A 24294-nucleotide genomic window follows, 5' to 3' on the forward strand; every position below is an offset into this window, starting at 1 on the left:
AGCTATTTGTGAAGTCCACTGCAGTGCTCGCTAGGATGCCCGGTTGGTGTCCTGGCATGTCAGGGGGACCACTGCACTATGAATGCTGGCTCCTCCCACTACCAAGTGCCTTGGATTTGGTTGTTTTTGAGATGGGCATCCTCGGTTTCTATTATCACCGAAAACCGGGGACGACCATCTCCAAGGTCGACCATCTGAACATTTAGGTCGACCATCTCTAAGGTCGTCCTAAATGTTGAGATTTGGGCGTCCCTGACCGTATTATTGAAACAAAAGATGGACGCGCATCTTGTTTCAATAATACGGGTTCCCCCGCCCCTTCACCGGGACGTACTGCGAGGACGCCCTCAGGAAAACTTGGGCGCCACGTTCGATTATGCCCCTCCACGTCTCAAATTTCCAAAAAGATGCACAAATGTGCACACTAGGGGGCGCTTTTACAAAGCGGTGGTAAGTCCAACACTGGTTTACTGTACACTAATCTAGACCTACTGCTGGCCCAGTGTTGGTGCTGGTGGTAGTTCCAGCCCCAGCGCGCTCCATTTCCCACACTGTGGAATACAGGGCTGTATTTTTTTAGTGCAGTGCTAATACGACAGTAATCAGGCATCACTATGGCGCTACCCAGTTACCGCCGAGTTAGCGCGGGAGATTTTGCCGCCACCTCGGTGGGTAGTGGTAAGTGCTCCCCCTCACATGGCCACATGGTAAAAGCAATCTTACTGCATGGCCATGGCTATTTTCAGCCTTTTTTTTTTACCTGTTGCTGTAAAAAGGGTCGTAATGTGCGGCAAAAACGGCCCCCGCCACTAGCAAAGGGCCCTTATTACTGCAGCTCAGTAAAAGGATCCCTAGTTGCCTATATGCTCGTATAAAACAGCCACCCAGAACTATTCCTGGTACTATACAAATTCTCACACACAAATGTATACCTTCTCCAAAAAAGAAGTGCAAATTAATGCAAGTGCTTTGGTGTGCTATTAGGAATGAGCTACCAGCGGTATACCGAGGGTGGGGTGTTGGGGGCAATCCGCCCTGGGTGCATGCTGCAAGGGTGGGGTGCAGGGAGTAGCTGCTCAGCTGTCGGCTCCGTCGGTTCCCTGCACCCTCTGATGTTACTTCCTGTTCTGGGGCAGAGGGAGCAGGGAACCGGTGGAGCCGAAAGCCGCGTGGCTGCTCCGAGCACCCCAGGAGGTAAGAGCAATGCAGAAGGGGGGGGTTTGGAGGTGATGCGCCTGGGGGGGTGGGGACAACGCTGCGCTGGGGGAGGGGGTGCACAGCTGTGATCTGCCCCGGGTGGCAGCCAACCAAGAAATACCACTGTGAGTTACTCGGGATGAATCTATGAGTCTATTCTAGAAAGGGAACAGCTTTGTTACTGTCAATTTCCCCTAACTGTAGTTGATTTATGGGGTGGATTCATGGGGCTACAGAACACCTTTTGTATTTGTTTGTGGGTGCAGAGGGCACAGGGGAGAGCATCCGTTTTCAGGGTCCTTGAGTGACTACTCACTCAGCAACCAAGCTTCCCTTGCACACCCAGTCCTTGGCAGGGGCCCTTGAAAATAATTCCACCGCACGTGCAGAGATGTAACTGGAACTCCTCATTATTGAACAAGGTTTAACAGTTTGTATCATAGGCGCCAATGTTTCAAAATGATTGGGGGTGTCACCACAATATAAATAACCTCTCCCTAGATGAAGGAGCTTGCTCAGTGTTGGGGGTGCTCAGCACCCTCTGGGTTCACAGAGCTGGTTCCTATGGTTTGTATACAGTACATTCTTTGGAGTCAGTTTCCAAACAGTATTTTACAACTCCTGCACACTCATGAGGTTGATATTTCTTTTGTGGTTTATGTGGGTTTTCTCCCCCTTTTCCCCCTCCCCCTTTTAAGGGGGACCTCCTTTCAGTTACATGTGGACATTTCTCCCTAGCTCACCCTTTTTATTTTAGTTTATTCAGGGGCCCTTTTACTAAAACACACAGAGCGCTTATGTGCTTATAATGCATGTCAAATTAGAACTACCGTCTGGCTACTGCGTGCCCCAGGTGGTAATTCTAATTTTGACGCGTGTCTCATAGTTGGGGGGGGGGGGGGGGGGGAGCAAATCAAGCAACAAAGCTAAAAAAGAAAATTTCCAGTCTGTTTTTAAATCATGTAATGACGTTATCATATCTATACTCTGTAAGCCACATTGAGCCTGCAAAAAGGTGGGAAAATGTGGGGTACAAATACAATAAATAAAATTATCATTTTTAAAAATTTTAAAATGATGTGTATGAGACATCGAGTTATAGGATATTTATGGGCAGTATGCTTTTTATTTTTTTTAATTATTATTACATTTGTACCCCGCGCTTTCCCACTCAAAGCAGGTTCAATGCTCACATGGGGATTACAGGATATTGATGAGAAAAAAAATGCTAGCTTAGATAGGATTATTTGGGAAGTTAAATAGGTGTAAGGGGAAGGAAAAAAACACATAGGGGTGACCTATTTATGATGCCCAAAAATTGACGCCAAAAAAAGCACTTCTGTAAACTGAGCTTAAAGTTAGGCACGGTTTATAAGAATAGCGCTTACAACAAGGAAGCGCCCACTTTTTTGGCACCTAATTTTTAACAATCTATATTGAATTTATAATGCTTGTTATCTTATATATTTAGAGTTGCAATGATGAGATATTGGGTGCCCTGTAAGTTTTGGGGGACACTACAAGGCTTTTGAACCCTCTATGTACATTCAGAATTTTTTGTATATGAAGGTTATCGGAAACATACAACATTTTTTAAATATATTTTTGAATGTGTTTTAATATATTAATGATTTAACAGTGATATTCAATATTTAGGGGCCCTTTTACTAAGCCGTGTAAGCGTCTATATGCGCCCAACGCACGCCAAAATAGGGTTACCGCATGGCTCCTGCGATAATTTCATTTTTGATGTGCATCCGATACGCACGTTCGTAAAATAATTTTTATTCTCTGCCGCGCGTATCGGACGTGCGCCAAGTGGCATTTGGCGCATGAAGGTCATGACCGCCCAGTTACTGCGTGAGACTTTACCGCTAGGTCAATGGTTGGCGGTAAGGTCTGAGACCCAAAATGGATGCGCGGCAATTTTCATTTTGCAGCACGTCCATTTTTGGCAAAAATTTTAAAAAGGCCTTTTTTTTTACACATGCACTGAAAAATGATTCTGCACGCGCCCAAAACCCACCCCTACACTACTGCAGGCCATTTTTCAATGCACCTTAGGAAAAGGACCTCTTAATTTTTTGAATTTCTCTACTGTAATTTTGGTGGTAATTATTTAAGTAGCATACTATGCTATAATATGTACTGTTATTTGCGTCTAAATTATGCATGTATAACTACCTGTGTAAATTATATGAATGCACTCATTTTGCCCATGACCTTCTCATTTCCGCGCCTCTTTTTTTGAACTCGTGCACAAAATTTACGTGCGGATTCTATGCCTAAATTTACGTACATATAATTTTATTTAAATCTAATTAGTGCCAATCATTGCTTGTTAACAAGCCAATTGGTGCTAATTAGCTCATTATTCAGTTGAATTGCACACACAAATTGAGCGTGCACCCAAATTTGCACATGCAGTTTTTAGCGACTTTTATAGAATTCAGGGGATATTGGGAATGCCACAACCCTCCCCCATCACTCACTGGCAAAATTCTATGCATAAGAGTAATGCATACCCACATAACCCCAACAAACATTACAGAGAACATTGCTGACACACGTGTTACTTGACAAAGTGTATGTTCTTCCGTAGGCTGACTATATACTCTCTGATGCTGCTGCGTCTGGACACATGGAAAGCAATAAGACATACCACAACATTTTAAACATATGAAAGGCAATTTTATAAGCTAGCACCTAAATTTAAGTACCAATAATGGGCTCTGTCTATAGAAAAATAGTACTTATGTGCATAATTGGTGCCAATAATTGTCAGTTACTCACATACTCCCAAATTTTATATATGACGCCTTAAGTTGTGCACGCTAATTTTACTACATGGCTAAATTGCATGCACAACTTAATTGATTAATAACCTAATCAGTGCCGATAATTGGTACTTAACCAATTAGTGGCACTAGTTGGTTTTAATTAGAATTAAGGTGCACAACTTTCCAGGCATATTCTATAACACAGGGCACATAAATTCTAATGTGCACAGTTGAAAAAGGGGTGTGACCATATATAGAATTCCCCCCATAAGCAGTAGGCACTATTCTATAAGCAGTGTGCCTAAATCACTTACCCCGGATTCCAAAAAAATCTCTTTATCAACTACAAGGGTTACACTCAATATTAGTTAGTCACGCTGTATTATATGTCCCACATCCCATGTAGTTCACAGCAAATCTTCTCTGCTACAACCACCCTGGTTGTTGTAGCGGTGTGATCTTCAGTGTATTTAATGTCCACACACTGTGTCCCAAACTTCTAATCCAATGTCTGGTCAATTCAATTCAGTTCAAATGTTGAAAACTTGATCTTGAACAGCAATAGACGTGAAATCTTCACTGCTCACATCTCCTCTTAAACAGAGACTTGTCTGGACGCAAATCACTCTTCTCAGACAAATTCCAAAATTTTGTGTGTGTGTGGGACATTTATGTATTTTTACAGTTCATATGTTTGAACACTTAAAGGGACTTGTTGGTATATGTGAGATCAATTGTTTATGAGTAAATTGTGATGAGCAATAAAGAGTAGTTATATTTTCATATATACAACATTTATAGTAGTCGAGTTGATGGGGATTCCAAAAAATGGCGCCCAAATTTGGGCATGATCCTGAGATCTGCATGCAAATAATTTAGTTAACGGGCCATTAACAATCACTAATTGGATGCTGACACTCAAATATTGGTGTTAATTAGCACTAATTTGATTTTTGTGTAGATCTGGCTGCACTCAATTCTATAAGGGGTCCTTTTACAAAGGCGGGCTGAAAAATGGCCTGCGGTAGTGTAGACGCGTGTTTTGGGCGTGTGCAGAATCATTTTTCAGCGCACCTGTACAAAATGCCTAAAATAGACGTGCGGCAAAATGAAAATTGCCACACATCCTTTTTGGGTTTGAGTCCTTACCACCAGCCATTGACCTAGTGGTAACGACTCACGCGGTAACCGGGCAGTAATGACCTACATGCGTCAAATGCCACTTGACGCGCGTCCGAAAATAAAAATTATTTTTTTCAGACATGAGTATCCAGACATGCCCCAAAAATGAAATTACCGCAAGAGCCATGTGGTAGCTGGGCGGTAACTCCATTTTGGGGTGCATTGGGCACGCATAGACGCTTAAGCAGCTTAGTAAAAGGGCCCCTAAATATCCATGCCTACGTCCTCTCATGTGCAACCCAAAAAGGAGTGTGGCCATGGGAGGGGAATTCCAATGAATTTTGTGCAGTGTGAGAGAATTTGAGGGATGAGCACTCAAGTTGTGCACCAGGATTTACTCCAGGTTTCAACTGGCATAAGTCCTCGCACCCAAAGTTGGGTGTGGAGATCCCAGCTAGGCACTATTCTATAATGGGAGCTCATCCCGGAGTGCCCTTTATAGAATAGCGCTTAGTGCTGATTTTTCCAACACCTATTTTTTTATTCCTTTTTCTGAATCCGGCCCTTACTCCGAAATTCTATATATAGCTCCTTAATTTCCGCACTGAAATCGAAGCATATTGTACAACAATGTGTGTAACTTAATTTGTTAACTAGTTAATCAGCACTGTTAATTGGATCTTAAGCAATTATTAGCACTAATTGGCATTAATTATGATTTACGCTTACAATTCGCTAAGTGTATCGTGTAACACGCTGCATAGTTGAAAAGGGGGTATTATTATGGGCATGGAATGGGAGGGTTGTGCGCATTTTGAAAATCTATGGGGTCCTTTTACCAAGCTGCAGGAAAAAGGGCTCTGCCCTAGCGGCTGGGGCCGTTGTTCTCATTCGCCAAGGCCCTTTTTACCGCAGCGGGTAAAAAGACCCCAGGCACACATGGCCATGCGGTAAAGAGAACTCTTACCTCATGGCCATGCAACAGGCAGCCCTTACCGCCACCCATTGAGGTAGTGATAAGTACTCCCACATTAATCCAGCGGTAACCAGGCAGCGTGCAACAATACCTGATTACCACCAGGTTACTGCTGTGCAAGCCATTCCTGGGGGTTTTCTTTTTCCTCCAGAAATGGTACGCACTCAGGGTGGGACTACCACCAGCGGCCAGGTTGGGCCTGTGATAGTCCCAGAAGAGCGAGCGGTAAGCCCATATTGGACTTACCGCTGCTCTGAAAAAGGGCCCCTATGTGCATTATTATAGAATATACTCGCTCTATGCCTAAATGGATGTGACCAAATTTGTTTGCGTGGAGAGGCACTCGGGGTATTCTATATACTATATGGAAATTTAAAATGTTGGCGTACTTTAGAGAATACGTCTAGGCGTATTGTTTTACCACGCAGATTTTTCAGGTGCCATATACAGAATCTAGCCCTTAGGGGGAGGGGAATGTTTATGTTTATTAAAATTGTATATACCACCTGGCTTCATCAGAGTAAGGCAATTTATAAAAACAATTTGTAGTGTGGGTATCTCATGGTCATGTCACTAAGAGGCCTTTTTAATTAAACAGGCTTGCTGCACAGCAACTACCGCCGGCTGAACGCAGGTGCCAGAGGTAGTTTTATCCCCCAGCCTGCACCATTTCAGGCGCTAGCAGAAATATTTAAAAATATTTCCGCAGGGGGTTACCTGGCGGTAATCAGGCAGCATCATGCACTGCCTGATTAGTGCGGGAGCCCTTAACCACCACCTCAATGGGTGGCGATAAGTGCTCTCCCTCCCCCCCCCCCCCAAAATGGCCATGCAGCAATTGTGAACTTACTGCACAGCCATTTTTTTTCGGCCATTTTACCCGCTGTGGTAAAAGGGATCCTGGCATGTGGCAAAAACAGCCACTGCCGCTAGCGCAGGTCCCCAAATGCACATGCAACTTATAGAATATTGTCAGTTGCGTACATTGCATGGAGCACTTTGGTGCTAGTCATTATGACAGAGGGTGCACCTACCTTTTGATATGCTGATGTGGCTTTGCGCTAGTATTTTATAATGCCCTTAAGCAGTTATTAATTTATTTAACACATTTATATCCCACATTTTCCCACTCAGTTGCAGGCTCAATGTGGCTTACACAATACCGTAGAGGCAGGCTCCGGTTCAGTAAAATACAAATACACAATATAGTAGTAAGCATGTAAGAAACATAAGTATAAGGCAACAAAGAAATAAAGAGGGGGTGGTCCATAGTTTTGCTGTGTCGCAGGAAGTAGAAAGTTAACTTGGGTCGGTGGGGGGGGGGGGGGGGGGTAGGCCTTCTTAAACAAGTTGGTTTTCAGTAATTTCCTGAAGTTAAGATGGTTATGGATAGATCTCACGATTTTGGGCAGAGCGTTCCACAGTTGTGTACTTATGTAAGAAAAGCTGGATGCATAAGTTGGATAATGCAAATTTAAGTAAGTTTGGGAAAGGCTGGTACTATTTCTGGGTGGTAGATTTATGAGATTCAACATGTATCCAGGAACTTCGCCGTAAATAATCTTGTGGACCAGAGTGCAAACCTTGAAGGCAATACGTTCCTTGGTGGGAAGCCAATGCAATTTTTCACGAAGGGGTTTGGCACTTTCATATTTTGATTTTGCAAATATCAGTCTGGCTGCTGCATTCCTTGCGGTCTGAAGTTTCTTAATTAGTTGTTCTTTACAACCTGCATAAGTTATAGCATTGGCGCTAAGCATTCTCCTTTGTGGCACCTAATATGAGGCATCAGTGTATAGAGTTGCCACCATAGCCATCAAAACTCCCATTTTCCCAATCTGTATTGTCCTTTGAAAAATTTCAAGTTTCCACCCTCTTTATTTCACTGTGCCAATTCATGTGTACACTGTCATGAAATAGAGTCCTGGTCATCTCACTCCAGCCCAGCGTAGACTAATAATTCTCTTCCTGACATTACACCAGAATAGGCATTAGGTAACCAAGGAGAATGCAGGAAGTAATATCTCGTAATAATATGGAGTTGTGTTAGCAGTCCAGCACTGAAAATGAAGCCCAGATCTTCCCTTTTAAGTTATGCGAGTAGCATTTGCCTACAGCAGATGGGCAAGCAGAGAGAGAAAAAACAAATGGCAAGGTGTTTCAGAATCTATCTCTTGAGCCTTAGTTCAATCTACTTTGTTTGGATTTGCTCAAATTAGAGGATTAAAGGAAAAGATCTCATGAGCTTTGACATAAAGTACCTGAATTAAAATTGCTAATAATTATCCTGTTAAGCACTTAAGAAGCGAATTGCACATTGTCTTTAAAAATACATTTGCATTATTCAACATTTAAATTTAGAAAGAAAGAAATCTGAAGCAAAAATTCTGAAAAAGGTTAGGTATGTAAAATTTATAGAGTGCCTTTATCCAGTCCATCATTCCCTCATAAGAATTTTAAACAGTTTGGGTTTTGCTGCAGACCTGCTCAGGGCTGGATTTCCCATCAGGGTCAGAAGTGTCTAGCGCAGTGGTTCTCAACCCAGTCCATGAGACTTTTAGTAGCTTTTCAAGATACCCACAATGAATATACATAAGATAAATTTGAATGCATTACCTCCGCTGTATGCAAATCTATTTTGTGCATATTCATTGCAGATATCCTGAAAACCGGACAGTCTAGGTGTGACCCAGGGAGCAGGTTGAGAACCCCTGGTCTACAGATGCCTGCACTGCAGAGAGCTACAGAGCATATATAGCTTGGGGGTGGGGGAGGGGAGAGTCTGAAAATAGTTTTATTGAAAATTGTTCCAGTAGTATGACTGCAGGTTCCATTAGCATCAGAATACATTGATTTAAATTCCATGAAATGTAATTATGACTCCTTCTGCAAATCAAAAAGGCAAATTTCAGCAGGCCAGGTAGCTTAATTAATAATGTCTCTGCACCAAGCAGTGGAGGCAAGATATTATAAAGGTGCGACTGAAAACAACTAAAAGCTGTCTATTGAGTGGAAACCAATCACAACACAGTAGGGATGAAACTCCTTCTGAGGACTTTAGCGTTCTCCCTGGTTTATACCCAACCAAGGGGCCCATTACTGTCACGTTTACTAAACAGGAACTGGGTTTGTGAGCCCTTGGACTACTGCCGAGGAGCGGCAGTAGCAGGCAAAACCACCCCACACCAGAAGCAAGGCAGAACAGACGTACCGGCAAATCCAGGCTAGGTCTCTAGGCAGTCAGCCAGCAAGCAGAAGACAGGTCCAGGCAAAGGTTCAAAAGGCAAGCGGCAAGCAAAGCAAAGTCCAGGTCCAGACAAAGGGTCAAAAGGCAGGCGGCAAGCAAAGCGAAGTCCAGGATCAGGCAAGATTCAAAAGGCAGGAAAACAGCAAACGCAGAATCAGGTCCAAACAAAGTCTCTCAGACAGAAGTGCACAAGCACCCACGTACCAGGGCCTAAGACTATGCAAAGGCAAGGGCTGAGAGTAACAAAATGGCTAATAAGCCCAACAGCACCTGGAACTCAGCTGCTGCAATCACCAGGCATCTACGGGTGCTGTGCAGGCTCAAACAACACAAGCAAACCTGGCAGCCTGGAAGATCTGGACCGGACAGAGCCAAAATCTGGAATGGGTGATGGTCCAAAGCAGCCACCCGTTCTGGCCACCAGAGGGCGAGGAAAGCATAGACGTAACAATTACTAAATCACATTAATGGGTCCTTTTACTAAGGTGCACTGAAAAATGGCCTGCGGTAGTGTAGACGCGTGTTTTGGGCGCAAGCAGAATTATTTTTCATCGCAACTACAAAAAATGCCTTTTTAAAATTTTTTTTGGTGAAAATGGACGTGCGGCAAAATGAAAAATTGCTGCACGTCCATTTTAGGTCTTAGACCTTACTGCAAGCCATTGACCTAGCGGTAAGGTCTCACGCGGTAACCAGGAGGTAGTGTTCTACACGCGTAGCTGCTGCGCACCAGAAAATAAAAGAATATTTTTCTGGCGCGCGTAGCGGATGCACGCCAAAATTGAAATTACCACAAGGGCCACACGGTAGCCGGGCAGTAACTCCAATTTGATGTACGTTGGGCGTGTGTAGGCGTCTATGCGGCTTAGTTAAAGGGCTCTTAAGTGCTGACACACGCTTAACACGGGAAAAAGGCTTACGGCAAACACACCTTAAAGCATTTTATGGTAATTTGCCTGCCAGCACGTTCTAACATCTGCTATTTAATTTTTTTTGGCGAGGGCATGCCATGGGCGGGGAAAGGGCATGGAAGCATTATCCAGCTAGCGCATTTGCATTCACACGCACTGACTGGATAATACAAATTTAGGCTCCAATGCTCAGAAGTAAATGCGGGCGCTGGAGGCTATTAGCACTGGACTAGTGCCTGCATTTGCTGTCGCTGAATGCTGAGAGCCGGCAAGGGCTTGACCCAATGAGCTCACTGGCTCTCAGTGCAATGAGCATGCTAATATATTCAAAAGCATGCTGATGAATGAATTTCCTGTTCCTCCCTAGTGCTTGGAGGACTGCGCACTTCACAAGGGCACTCCTACCACAGTAACCCCTATGCCAGCTTGGAGCTGGCGTTAGCGTGTCAGGGGTACCATCTCTCCAGTCTCTCTCCCACGCCTACACTAGTTTCCACCAGGTTTCACGCTCCCAGCTTCAGATTTTTGATTTCCACTTAGAGGGGGAGGAAAAAAGTTTAAAAGCAAATGTTTCCTTGCAGAAATCAGTTGCCATGTTCAGATTCTGGAAGGAGGGAGGGGAAAGCACGTAAAACACATTTTTCCCCTTCATTTAGCCACTAGAACAAAATGTGCACAAAGAACTCCGCATGGTGCTCCGGTTTCTCAAAAACAAGAGCAGGACTAATAGATCGTAGAAGCCACTTGGCATGCATCTGATACGCTCGTCTGAAAATAAAAATGATTTTTTTCGACTGCGTGTATCAGATGCGCGCCAAAAATGAAATTACCGCAAGAGCCACATGGTAGCTGGGCAGTAACTCCATTTTGGTGCGCGTTGGGTGCGCATACACGCTTACGCGGCTTAGTAAAAGGGCCCCTGAGTGTCTTGCCCAGAGTCGCAAGGAGCTACAATGGGAATGGAACCCAGTTCCTGGGATCAAAGTCTGCTGCACTGACCACTAGGCTACTCCTCTCACTAGGATGAGGTGCTCAGTAGCCTGCAGCAGCACAAAGACAAACAGGTCTTGTGCACATGTAATGGGCATATTCCCCCCCCCCCCTTACTTCCCAATGCTCAGCACTAACAACGTGCATAAAATTTGCGCTGAGCATTGAGAAGTTGTTTTTCGGCATTGTAACAGGCGGTATTTTCCAGGGCTGTTTTGTACAGTGGCGGAGGTTTATGCATCTGGCTATTAATGAGGGAGCACTTAGCACCTCCTAAATAGCACGTGGTAAGTGCACCTGCTTTTATTTTGCAGGTCCCACTTACCTAATGAAAAAATTAGCACGGGACCTGCCATCTCTCACCAATTACAGATAAGCTTTCCCTGTGACCTTTTCTAATTCCAGTTGTTTCAGAGTTTAATGGCCCGACCTTAGATTCTGTGTTCTGTGAGACCACTTCAGTGACAAATGCAGAGATTTAATAAGTAGAACTTGCTGACAAGTGACCTTTACTATGGAGTGTTTTCCCTCGCCTAGGAAACTGCGCTGTTTTGCTGGTTTTTAATTCACAGCTTTTAATTATCTATTCTATTCTCTGTAAGCTTACATAGGAAAAACAAAAAGAGAAGGAAAAAAAAGCAAAAGGTCACCTATTTCATTTTTCTCACTGATTAAAAAGTCTTAACAGTCTACAAGTGTACCGATGTATCATTCAAAAGCAGAGGAGGCAGTTTGTCAGACTCAGACCCAGGTGGCGGAGTTATACAATGCAGTAGTAAGCTCAATGAATTATATGTACTGCTTTCCTGAGACTAAGCCGTCAACCCTGAGAGTCTAATCATCTTATATGCCTCTGTCTACAATATATATATATAAATTTAGAACCGTGCAAGCTGGTTAAATCAATTGATCAATTGTTGGTATAGTAGGAAAAGTTCATGCAAGGAGATACAAATTAACCCAGTGGGAATTTCAGAGTGATTGCTCTTTAGCACATGGCGGAGCTCATAGATTTGTTGGGCTCATCCTAATGGTACTTCCGAGAGGCTTTCTGTTCCAGGACAGTATGTAGAAAGCTGTACGGTTTAGTTTCCACTCTTGGGACTCCTTCCAGGCTGCCAAGCAGCTATGAATGACAGCTTCAGAGGAATAAACAAACATGCTGTATTCTCCAAGGACTAGAGGCAGTGCTTCTGTGTAAGGTTAAGCATTCTTAACTCTTGAACCATTTTAAACAGTGGCAACCGCACCCACACAAAACCCACTTCAAGTCATTAATGGTCAGATTTACTAAAGCTTCGTTCCCTATTCTGCATCTACAGGGGGGAAAAAAACGCTTAGTAAATCAGGCCTTGCTTTGCTATTTTATTTATTTATTTATTTATTTATTTATTTATTAGGATTTATTTGCTGACTTTTGGAAGAAATTCTCCCAAGGCGATGTAAAGCAAGAACAATGTGGACAAAGGCAATAAACAATTTCAACAGTAAAAATATTTAACAGTACATATTATGGCATAGTAGGCGACTTAAACAATTACCACCAAAATTACAGTAGAGAAATTCAAAAAATGAATATCACTGTTATATCATTTATTAATGTAATAAAACTCATTCAAAATATATTCATAATATAATGTATTTTCCCCATATCCATTGCTAACCTTCATATAAAAAAAAATCTGTGTGTACATAGAGGGTTCAAAAGTCTTGTAGTGTCCCCCAGAACTTACAGGGTACCCAGTATCTCATCATTGCAATTCTAAATACGTAAGATAAAAATTAGGTGCCAAAAAAGTGGGTGCTAAGTTAGTATTGTATAATGGTAGAGTTGTAGACCAACCCCCAAATTCTATAAAAGTCACTAAAAATTGCACATGCAAATCTGGACATGTGCCTGATTTGCACGTGCGATTTAATTGAATAATTAACGCTATTATTTGACTTGTTAACAAGCACTTATTACCACTAATTAGATTTAATTAAAATATACATGCGTAAATTTGCCTAAATTTTAGGTGCGAGTTCAAAAAGGGAGCGCGGAAATAGGAGGGTCATGGACGGAACTAGGGCATTCCTAAAATCTAAACAGGGAGTTTTAGAATAATGGAGACATTTGCCTATTAGCTATGAAGATTTGTAGCATGTTTCAGTTGGTGCGAATGGCCTTGTCTAAAGTTAGGTGCGATTCCCAGGTGTAAGCGTTATTCTATAAACTACGCCTAACTTTAAGCGTGGTTTATAGTATAGCACTCTTTACGGCACAAATGTTTTGGGTGTCATATGTAAAATTCACCCCAAAATCTGTTCTCAAATACTAGCATAAGTCTGGAGTTACACACCAAAATTTAGGTGTGACCACTTACAGCACATCTATGGCATGCATAAATGGTAGTATCTGAGTGTAGCAGTTGGGCCATAAATGCAACTATTCCATAAAGCATGCATAAGAACAAAAGTGTTGCCATACTGGGACAGACTGAAGGTTCATCAAGCCCAGTATCCTGTTTCCAATAGTGGTCAAGTACAGGTCACAAGTACCTGGCAAGATCCCAGAACAGTAAAACAGATTTTATGCTGCTTATCCTAGAAATAGGCAGTGGATTTTCTCAACTCCATCTTAATAATGACTTATGGACTTTTCTTTTAGGAAATTATCTAAACCTTTTTTAAAACCCTATTAATCTAACTGCTTTTACCACATTCTATGGCAACAAATTCTAGAGTTTAATTACACGAGTGAAAAAATATTTTCTCCATTTTGTTTTAGATTTACTACTTAGTAGCTTCATTGCGTGCCCCCCAGTCCTAGTATTTTTGGAAAGAGTAAACAAGCGATTCACGTCTACCCATTCCATTTCACTCATTATTTTATAGACCTCTATCATATTTCTCTTCAGTCATCTCTTCTCCAAGCTGAAGAGCCCTAGCCACTTTAGCCTTCCTCATAGGGAAGTCGTCGTCCCATCCTCTTTGTTATGTTTGTTGCCTTTCTCTGTACCTTTTCTAATGCCACTATATCTTTTTTTGAGATGCGGTTACCAGAATTGCACACAGTATTTGAGGTGCGGTAGCACCATGGAACGATAGAATGTCATTATAACATTCTCATTTTTGTTTTTCATTCCTTCCTAATAATACCTAACATTCTGTTTGCTTTCTTAGCCACCTCTGCACAATGATCAGAGGGTTGCAATGTATCACCAACGATGACACCTAGATCCATTTCCTGGGTGGTGATTCCTAATGTGGAACCTTGCATCACGTAGCTATAGTTTATAGTCAGAAAGCCCCTGACACGCCCATGCCCCTCCCACATCAATGCCCCCCTTTACATTTGCGCACGAAAGAAATTAGGTGTGCTGTTCATAGAATAGGCACATAAGTCTTTTATGTGTACAATGTAAAATTAGAGTCAATTTGTGTTTAATACCAATTATCACCAGTTTAGTGCTAATTAGTTAAATATGTTATGTGTTTAACTGGACCTATTCTATAATAGCGTGTCCAATTGCATGCTTAAATTTTGATACCATTTATAAAATTTGGGGGTGTATGCCTTTCATTTCCATTTATCCAATATACGCAGTTGTTTCAGGGAATTGTACAGCTTCAGGTGGTTACAAGTAAGCAGACACTGGTACTGCCCTGGAAAACCAGAGAAATTTTAGGACCACAAACCAATAAAATATATGTACAAAGGTTTTTGAAAGGTGAGATTTATGGTAAAATGTTTATAAAGGATTTCATCACAGGAACTTTTACTAAACGGCGTTAAGCCCTTAACGAGGCGTTAGGGTGGGAAAGCGACTACCACAAAATGCATTAAAGTGTTTTGTGGTATTTTGCTTGTTTCATGCTCTAAGTATGCATTAACTATTTTTCAAAACTATTTTTGTAGAGGAGACATGTCATGGATGGAGGGTGGGCATTCTCACGCTATCCGACTGGCGTGTTCTGATTAGCATGTACTAACTGGATAGCACAGACTTAATGTGGGAGCACTTAGCACCTCTTAAATAGGAGGCGGTAAGTGCTCTGGCATAATATTTTTGCAGGTCTTGGCGCTTAAAAGCGCATTGTTAAATCTGGGCATAGTGAGCAGGAATGTCCCGCACTAGACCACGTTGTGCCCAGATTTCAATGAAATTAGTAAAACAGCCCCCAAGCTAGGCTAGAGCAGAGTGGAGGATACAGTTTCCTGTACTGAGAAGATGCTACCATAATAATAATAATCCACCCAATCAATGCTGGCCCAAGGCAAGATGCCGCCTGAAGCAGAGCTAAGATGCTGCCCCTCCCCCACAGGCCGAGATGCAATCTGTTTTGTCACATTCCAAACCGAGCAGAGAGGTAGCAATTCCCATACACTACCCTGCTGCCGGCACCCACCTCTTCCCTTTACTGTGGCTGCCTGAGCCTTTGATGAAACAGGAAGTTACATCAGAGAAGCAGCTGCAGTAAAGGGAAGAGGCGGGTGCCAGCGGCAGGGCAGCGTATGGGAATCGTTGCCGTTGCTGGGTTTGGAACACGATGAAACAGGTAAATGCCACGAACTCCCCAAAGAGTAGGGAAATGCCACCCCTGAAGAGTGCCGCCTGAGGCCTCCGCCTCAGGTGGCCTAATGGTTGGTCCCAGTGGCGTAGGAAGGGGGGGGCAGTGGGGCGGTCCGCCTCGGGTGCACGCTGCTGGAGGGGTGTCGGCTCTGCTGGTTCCCTGGTCCCTCTGTCCCGGAACAGGTTACTTCCTGTTCCGGGGCAGAGAGAGCAGGGAACCAACGGAGCCGACGCAGCTCCCAGCGACGTGCACTCGGGGTCAGATCGGCCCTCTCGCCCGCCCCTCGCTTCCAAATCAAGTAAGAATGCACTCCGGAAGGGGGAGGGTGCACGCTGAGGGGGGGCGCCGTGCGCAGCGGTGACCCGCCCCGGGTGTCAGCCGCCCTCCCTACGGCACTGGTTGGGCCACCCCTGCACCCGATATTCAAAATGATGTAACCAGGTAGTTCTAACTGGACAGTGTCACTGAATATCACCACAGACCACCCCTACACTGTCCAGTTAGTGCTGAGACAGTCCATGAGCAGAGCTTAGGTGGAGAATGGGAAGAGCTGGGACCTAACCAATTAGCGGCCATATTCAGACCTCTAACCGATTAAGTAAGAGATTAAAGTTAGGACAGCCACAAAGCTAACTGGGCACCGGTCTGAATATTGACCAGAGCTGGGTTAACTTCAGGGTTGCAGTTCCGGTTCTCCTGCTTCCCCCCTCCTCCACCCTCCCCGGGCCTACCTCATAACTGCCTAGGAACCAGTAGGGTCTTATAAGCAGGAGCGATAACCACTTGATCCAGCCTTTCATGGCAGCTACTGCAAATAGATGCCGTGATCTCTAGGGATCATGGGGGAGGGGGAGATTTGGAGAAATAGAGGGCACCTTATGCTGAATATCAGCCCAGACCCAGATTTATCCTCGAATGTTCAATGCCGGTGAGATTGTAATTTCTAAAACCCTTGTCCTATAAAGCACTATGCACTATGAATATCCCGGGCTAATTCTCCCCATGGCAGCCGGCATTTAATTAAAAACACTGCTGTGGGATGAATATCAACTGGAATAATAATTCTAGTCACTGGCTGCAAAAAGATCACCCAGACTAACCACAAGTAAAGACAGAACAAAGAAGTGTCCATGATATGCTGGAATAGCTGCCAAAAGTATCATTTGCCTGTAACTGCAAATTGGTGGGACCACAAAAATTGAAACCATTGTAGAAAATGAACAAGCCAAAATTCTCTGGGACTTCAGGATGCAGAGTGCCAAGCACTTGCCACACAATACACCCCAGATTGAAAAAGAAGCAGGTGTAGATTATAATGCCCTCTAATGGCAGTAGTTAAATTGTGGAATTCCATTCCTTTCCAGCTTCGTGAAATTACAGATATCTTGTTTAGGAAGTTTTTGAAAACCTTTTCATTTAAGAAAGATTTTAATGATTGAAAAAAGGTCTACAATGATACTTTGTTACTCGCTATGATTCCTAAGTGAAATTAGAGGGCTAGGAATACTGGGAATGGAATAGAATAGAAGGAAACTTATGCTTAAAAATAAGTTAAGTGCCTATGTAGGAAATACGTCCCTTCATTCTGTATATTGAGCTTCTCCATAGCCCCTTCAAGATCCTCGATATTTCAGAGGCAAAAGGCAATAAGTTAATTGCAGATAAACTAAGCAAAATATGGGGGGGGGGGGGGGGGGGGGGGGGTTCCGTTTTCCCACAAATCAGCCAGAATTCATTATTACTATCGTGGTTTTGCAAAGCCTGCCAGAAGCTCTTGGCTGGTTTTGGCACTCTAAATATTGAGTCCTTCCCAAGAACCTAGGATATTCAGAGATATTGGCAAAGGATGTGGTTAGTTCCAAGTAGCACAGCCTTCTGTACTTGACAGATAGTGATTTTGCCAATGCCCAGTGTGTTCAGATGTTGTTCTAGGTCTTTCAGTATTGCTCCAAGAGTGTCAATTACTACAAGGACCACAACTGCAGGTTTTCACCAGAATCTCTCAGCTTCAGTCTTCAAATCTTGATATTTCATGATCTTCAACTCTTTGTTTTCAGCACAGCTGTCTCCTGATACTGCCACTTCTATGCTGCCTTGCAATGGCAAAAGGAAGTAAGGCTTAATGCAGCCAAAGACGAAATTGTAGACCATCTCATCAGTGCTTCTAGCAAAATAGCCCAGATTGACTATAAACAATGCTATGGTTGAGTGGCTAAATTAATTCACTGGAATCTCTGCAAAATGTATGGTTTTCCTGTAGCAAACAACTATTGGGATCTTAGGTTATAGAAAATAAGCAGGTCAAGATCCTGAGGGACTTTAATACAAACTGACAGGCATTTGTGCACTACACTCCTGTTATCACTGTCATAGAAAAGAAAAATGTATGGTTTATAGAAGTGGTAATACCCAATAGTAGTAAAGTAGATGAAAAATGGGAAAAAATTACAAAATACCATGATTTATTGAAGTAGAAAGTCTTTGGAGAAGTACACTGGCACAGACCAAAGTCCATCAAGCCCAGCATCCTGTTTCCAACAGTGGCCAATCCAGGTCACAAATACCTGGCAAGATCCCAAAAAAGTTCAGTACATTTTTTGCTGCTTATCCCAGAAATAAGCAGTGGATTTCCCCCAAGTCATTTTAATAATGGTCTATGGACTTTTCCTTTAGGAAGCCGTCCAAACCTTTTTTAAACCCTGCTAAGCTAACCGCCTTTACCACATTCTCTGGCAGCGAATTCCAGAGTTTAATTACACGTTGAGTGAAGAAAAAAAAATAAATAAATGATAATACTAATTGTGATCGGAACTCTTGGAGCACACTGATTGCACTCCCAAAATACTTGGAAATTTTGTAAAAACAAACAAACCATAAAGAACCCCTACCCTGCTTGGAACAGCTTACATTAATGGAGTTAAAACCAGTTGATACTGGCATTTGTGTGTTGACCTTTTCTCTAACACTGTTATGTATACTAGGATGCCACAACTGCTATGCATGTATTACAGTGATGTAGGAGACTCCGAAAAGTGCAATGATTTGTCTGTGTGCCCAGTGGCATAGCCACAGGTGGGCCTGGGTGGGCCAGGGCCCACCCACTTAGGGCTCACCCAACAGTAGCACACATTTAGTGGTAGCTGGTGGAGATCCCAAGCTCCACCAGCTGAAGACTTCCCCCTGTTGGTAACAAAAATGCTAGTTTCCACGCTACCGGCACCTGCACATGCTCAGTTTTCAGCGCATGCCTGCTGCAGACTGCCAAGGTTGAAAGGGAAGGGAAATGGGACTTGATATACCACCTTTCTGAGGTTTTTGCAACTATATTCAAAGCGGTTTACATATATTCAGGTTTTCTCACCAGCTGAGATATTTTTTTGGTTGGGGGGGAGGGGGAGAGAACACTTGGTGAACCACCCAGTTCTTGCCTAGGCCCACCCAAAATCTGTTTTCTGGCTACGCCCCTGTGTGTGCCACTCATGAAGACATAGGGCCCTGTTCACTAAGCCGTGTTATAGGTACATTAACATTTTTAACATGCGTTAGCCATTTACGCACGTTAACTGTGTACATGCCTACAATATCCCTATAGGCGCCTACACGGTACGCCTTAGTAAACAGGGCTCATAGTAATAATAATTTGAGAGTGTTTCTCAGAGTTCTACTGGTTGATATTCAGCAGCTCTTGTCTGCTGACCAGGTCTATTCTTGATATTCAGTGGCACTTAACAGTCCCAGCACCATCTGGGCAGTACTGAGCTTGGATCTGATCAACTTACAGCGGCTGTTGATCAATCAGATATTCAGCATCGGAACCTGGGTGTGGGCCTCTGTAGGCTGAATATTGACCCCTCAATTTTCAGCTCAATCATCGGAGAAACGTTCTTGTTTTGTTCTGCTAATCTTATTTGCCTAATTTATCTCAGTCTGTGTTATAACATCTCCTTTTGCCTACCAAATAAATGCCTAGTTGTGTGGTGAAAACCGAAGAGCATTAGGCCAGCTTTACACCCACAACCTTAGGAAGTAATGTTTCTGTCTCGTTCTCATTGTTTTTCTAGAAAATCAACCCACTGCAGAACAAACGTTTTTTATATTTTATGTATGAGGTTCTTTTTTTATATATTTTATATATGAGATTCTTTTTTTCATAAAAGCATATTCATGATCCAGAACTGAAGGAGAATGATAAAAGTGCTAGCACAATCTGCTCTGCATTTTTAAAACTGATTTTAATTTATGCAAAACAGCCGACCATTGTTACAGAACTATGAAATCAAATATACAAAGCTCATCTGTTGTAAACCTACCAATGCCAACACTCGATTTAAAGGGGAAAATGGATTTAAAGGCCATTTATTTATAATGTCTCCTGGACTGAAAGAGACATCAGTCCGGGAAACAAGTTTTCTTATTTACCGATTACGCTTCAAATGAAGACTAGAGCCAGCCCAGTGGCTCAGCTGGTAAGCGCAGTGCATTACTATGTGGCAGGTTCTTGGTTTTATCCTGAGTCAGGCCCTCAGTTCCCCAGGTTGCCTGGGAATTTGTGCATATGACATTCAAATTTCCCTGGGGGCAGGGAGGGGAAGGAATTTATGGTGACTGCTTAGCATGGACACCTGGTGACCTGATGCAAGGACCATCATTGCAAGGTTATGGAGGTATCTCTGGTGCATGGCCCTTGACCAGCAGCATTACTGCAATGACCAGACTAGGTACGTTGGTTCCGATCAAACTGAAAGCCCTAAGAACCAGGAGGAAACTGCTGGGCTAAAACAATAAAAATGCATACAACAGATGAAAACTGTAGTAGTAATGTTGATTTCAGACACTGATTTCATTTAATAGACTTCAATGACTGATATGCTTCAAAGGAAACCACCATGTCCACAAGACACCTGTTTATCCAAATTTGCTCCAGATGTTCTTCACTTTTCACAGTGACTATCAGAATATGAGGAATGCAATTACTATATGATATTGTATGATTCTCTCTCTTTCTCTTCTCAGCCTCTACAGCTGGACTGTGACCTTTGTGCCATTGTTTCAAATTCTGGTCAGATGAGTGGTCAGCGGGTGGGAAATGATATTGACCAGTCTTCCTGTGTTTGGCGAATGAACAATGCTCCAACCAAGGGCTATGAGGAAGATGTGGGAAGGAGGACTTCCATCAGAGTTGTCTCCCATACCAGTGTGCCTCTTCTGCTTAAGAATCCAGGCTACTTTTTCAAGGAAACCAACAGTACCCTCTATGTGATCTGGGGTCCTTTCCGAAATATGCGGACCGATGGCAACGGTTTTGTATACAACCTGTTGAAGAAAGCAGTTGACAGCTATACCGATGCAAAAATCTATGTGACCACAGAAAACAGGATGAGTTATTGTGATGGAGTTTTTAAGAAGGAAACAGGAAAAGATCGGTAAGTTTTACTTAACAAGAATGTGCTTCCAATTCAAATTATACAGAGGCTCACTACCTTTCTGTTACATTCTTAAATGTCTATCTGTAGAACAGATCATACTAGATATGAATTTTTATTCACCATTTTAATATACTAAATCTTTAAAGTTAAGACTTGTGGATAATATCTAAACTAAAGCAAGCATATTTCTTTCCTAGCTGCCTAGACAGAAATGCCAGGATACACAGAGGGCTTTGGGGTCAAAAAAACACTGTGCAAATCAAAATTCCTGTCTGGCTTACGTCCTTGAGATTTAAAACATAGCACTTGTAATAGAACTATCCTGCTTTCTTTTTTGATTTTGCTAATGGACTGCCTTGTTATGATCTTTTTTTTCAAATCTTCTGTGACCCACTAATGATTCTCATCATGAGCTATTTAAAAATCAGTGAACTGTCAGCTGAAAACCTGCTTTTTTTTTTCTGAATGCCAGCTATTGAACAAACTAAAATCACTTTTGCTTGTTACTCCAGTTTTACTGCTATCGATTTTTCTCTTCATCCATCTTTTGGTCATAGGGTGTTCCACCATTTTCTCTGTTGATGAGAGTGTCATTTCTAAAGCCCTTGTCCTGAAAAGCACTATGCAGGACATGCAGTAGCATTCTTACTCATTATGCAAAATACCTTTGCTTCTGGAGTTCAGATTTCTCATTATATGTAGAGCAGGTAGCTGCCTAGAAGCACCAGAATGTCCTGGTGGCTCTTTCTGAGTGTCCCTGTCTCATCACAACCACTTTCTTAAAAGCTTATGGTCTGCTGGCATTAGGACTGTAAAACAGAATTGCAAACAGCCCTATCATGTACCTTTAAGGAAGTGCTCAAGAAACTGCTACTGGGATAGATGTGAAGAGACTCCTTTCATCATGGTGCATCTTCAGAGGGGACAGCCCACATCTTTTCCTCCGCATCTCTCTTACCCAGCTCCTGAACTCTCAGAGGAGGCAACCTCTGCCCTCCAGTTACTGCACATAGAACTGTTAAATCCTGCCCTGGCATTTCAGTGTTGTGTTATGAATAATAGGATTCCACAACTCTTATCCACCTATTGCAGTGATGTAGGAGACTTGGAGAAGTACCACCACTTTGTCTATTCTAAATAACATAGAGGGGCATAATTGAACGAAAACGCCTATCTCCATGGGCGTTTATCTCCGAGAACGGGTCCGTGAAGGGGTGGACCGAACCGTATTTTGGGAAAAAATAGACGCCCATGTTTTATTCAACAATGTGTGAGCTGGGCGTTTTTGTTTTTCAGCGATAATAGAAAATGAAAGCGCCCAGCTCAAAAACGAATAAATCCAAGACATTTATTCGTGGGAGGGGCCAGGATTTGTAGTGCACTGGTCCCCCTCACATGCCAGGACATCAACCGGGCACCCTAGGGGGCACTTTTACAAAACCAAAAAAACAGGTAAAAGAGCTCCCAGGTGCATAGCACCCTTCCCTTGTGTGTTGAGCCCCCCAAATCCCCCTCAAAACCCACTGCCCACAAGTCTACACCATTACTATAGCCCTAAGGGGTGAAGGGGGGCACCTACTAGTGGGTACAGTGGGTTTGGGGGGGTTGGACGACTAATAAGCATTAAGCAGCACAATTGTAACAGGTAGGGGGGATGGGCCTGGGTCCACCTGCCTGAAGTCCACTGCACCCCCTAACAACTCCTCCAGTGAGCTGCATACTGCTGCCAGGGAGCTGGGTATGACATTTGAGGGTGAAAATAAAAAGTTGTGAAACATCATTTTTTTGTGGTGGGAGGGGGTTAGTGACCACTGGGGGAGTCAGGGGAGGTAATCCCCGATTCCCTCCAGTGGTCATCTGGTCATTTAGGGCACTTTTTGGGGCCTTATTCGTGAAAAAACAGGGTCCAGGAAAAGTGTCCTAAATTCTAGCTAAAAACGCATACTTTTTTCCCATTATCGGTGAAATGCGCCCATCTTTGTTCGGCAGATAACCACGCCCCAGTTCCGCCTTCGCCACACCTCTGACACGCCCCCATCAACTTTGTCCGCATCCGCGACGGAGTGCAGTTGAAAACGTCCAAAAATCGGCTTTCGATTATACCGCTTTATTCGTTTTTGTGAGATAAACGTCCATCTCCCGATTTAGGTCGGAACTTGGGCGTTTTTCTCGTTCGATTATAAGCAGGATAGTAACATAGTAGATGACGGCAGAAAAAGACCTGCACGGTCCATCTAGTCTGCCCAACAAGATAAACTCATATGTGCTACTTCTTGTTTATACCTACCTTGATTTGTATCTGCCATTTTCAGGACACAGACCGTAGAAGTCTTGCCCAGAACTAGCCCCACCACCCAAACACCAGCCCCGCCTCCCAATCTCGGCTAAGCTTCTGAGGATCCATTCCTTCTGCACAGGATTCCTTTATGTTTATCCTACGCATATTTTTACTGCTGTAATTGCCTATTGCTCATGTCTGATCTATTCTTACTGTACACCGCCTTGAGTGAATTCCTTCAAAAAGGCGGTAAATAAATCCTAATAAATAAATAAAACAAACCCTTCTGTGTTAAGCCTTAAAGTTGATATTCCATATGTGACTCTTGCAAATTATGAGGCCCTTTTACAAAGGGTGCGTAGACCCCATAATTTGCATAAGGGCCTATGTGCATCCAGTGCGCTCTAAGTCAGCATTACCACCCGGCTACTGCATGGCCCGATCAGTAATTCTGAATTTGGCGCACGCCAAAAACACATGGTAGAAAACTTTTTCTATTTTGTACTGCATGGTGCTTACCCAGCGGTAAGTGGCAGTGGGTACACGCTGCATGCCTACCACCTGGGTAGCGCATGAGATCTTACCACGCAGTCAGTGAGTGGCAGTAAGGTGTCAGGCTGAAAATGGACACAGGCTGGTTTTTATTTTGCTGCACGTCCATTTCTGACCCCTTACAAAAGGGCCCTTTTCCCAGGATGGGGTAAAAACTGGCCTGGCGTGTGCCCCAAAGACGCGCTCACACTGCCGCAGGCCACTTTTTGTTGTGGCTTAGTAAAAGGACCCCTATTTTGTCCTGTTAATCAATTTTGC

At 43.3% G+C, this 24294-nt stretch overlaps 1 protein-coding gene across 1 annotated transcript in view; it reads left to right on the forward strand.

The window, feature by feature from the left end:
* Positions 1-21207, forward strand: part of LOC115471850 (alpha-N-acetylgalactosaminide alpha-2,6-sialyltransferase 3-like) — a 315959-nt gene extending 294752 nt beyond the window's left edge. The window contains exon 3 of the mRNA XM_030205722.1: positions 20794-21207. Coding sequence (XP_030061582.1) covers positions 20794-21207 — 414 coding nt within the window. The remainder of the gene's footprint in view (positions 1-20793) is intronic.
* Positions 21208-24294: the final 3087 nt, after the last annotated feature.

Source organism: Microcaecilia unicolor, chromosome 6 (assembly GCF_901765095.1).
Source record: "Microcaecilia unicolor chromosome 6, aMicUni1.1, whole genome shotgun sequence".
Lineage (NCBI taxonomy): Eukaryota > Metazoa > Chordata > Amphibia > Gymnophiona > Siphonopidae > Microcaecilia > Microcaecilia unicolor.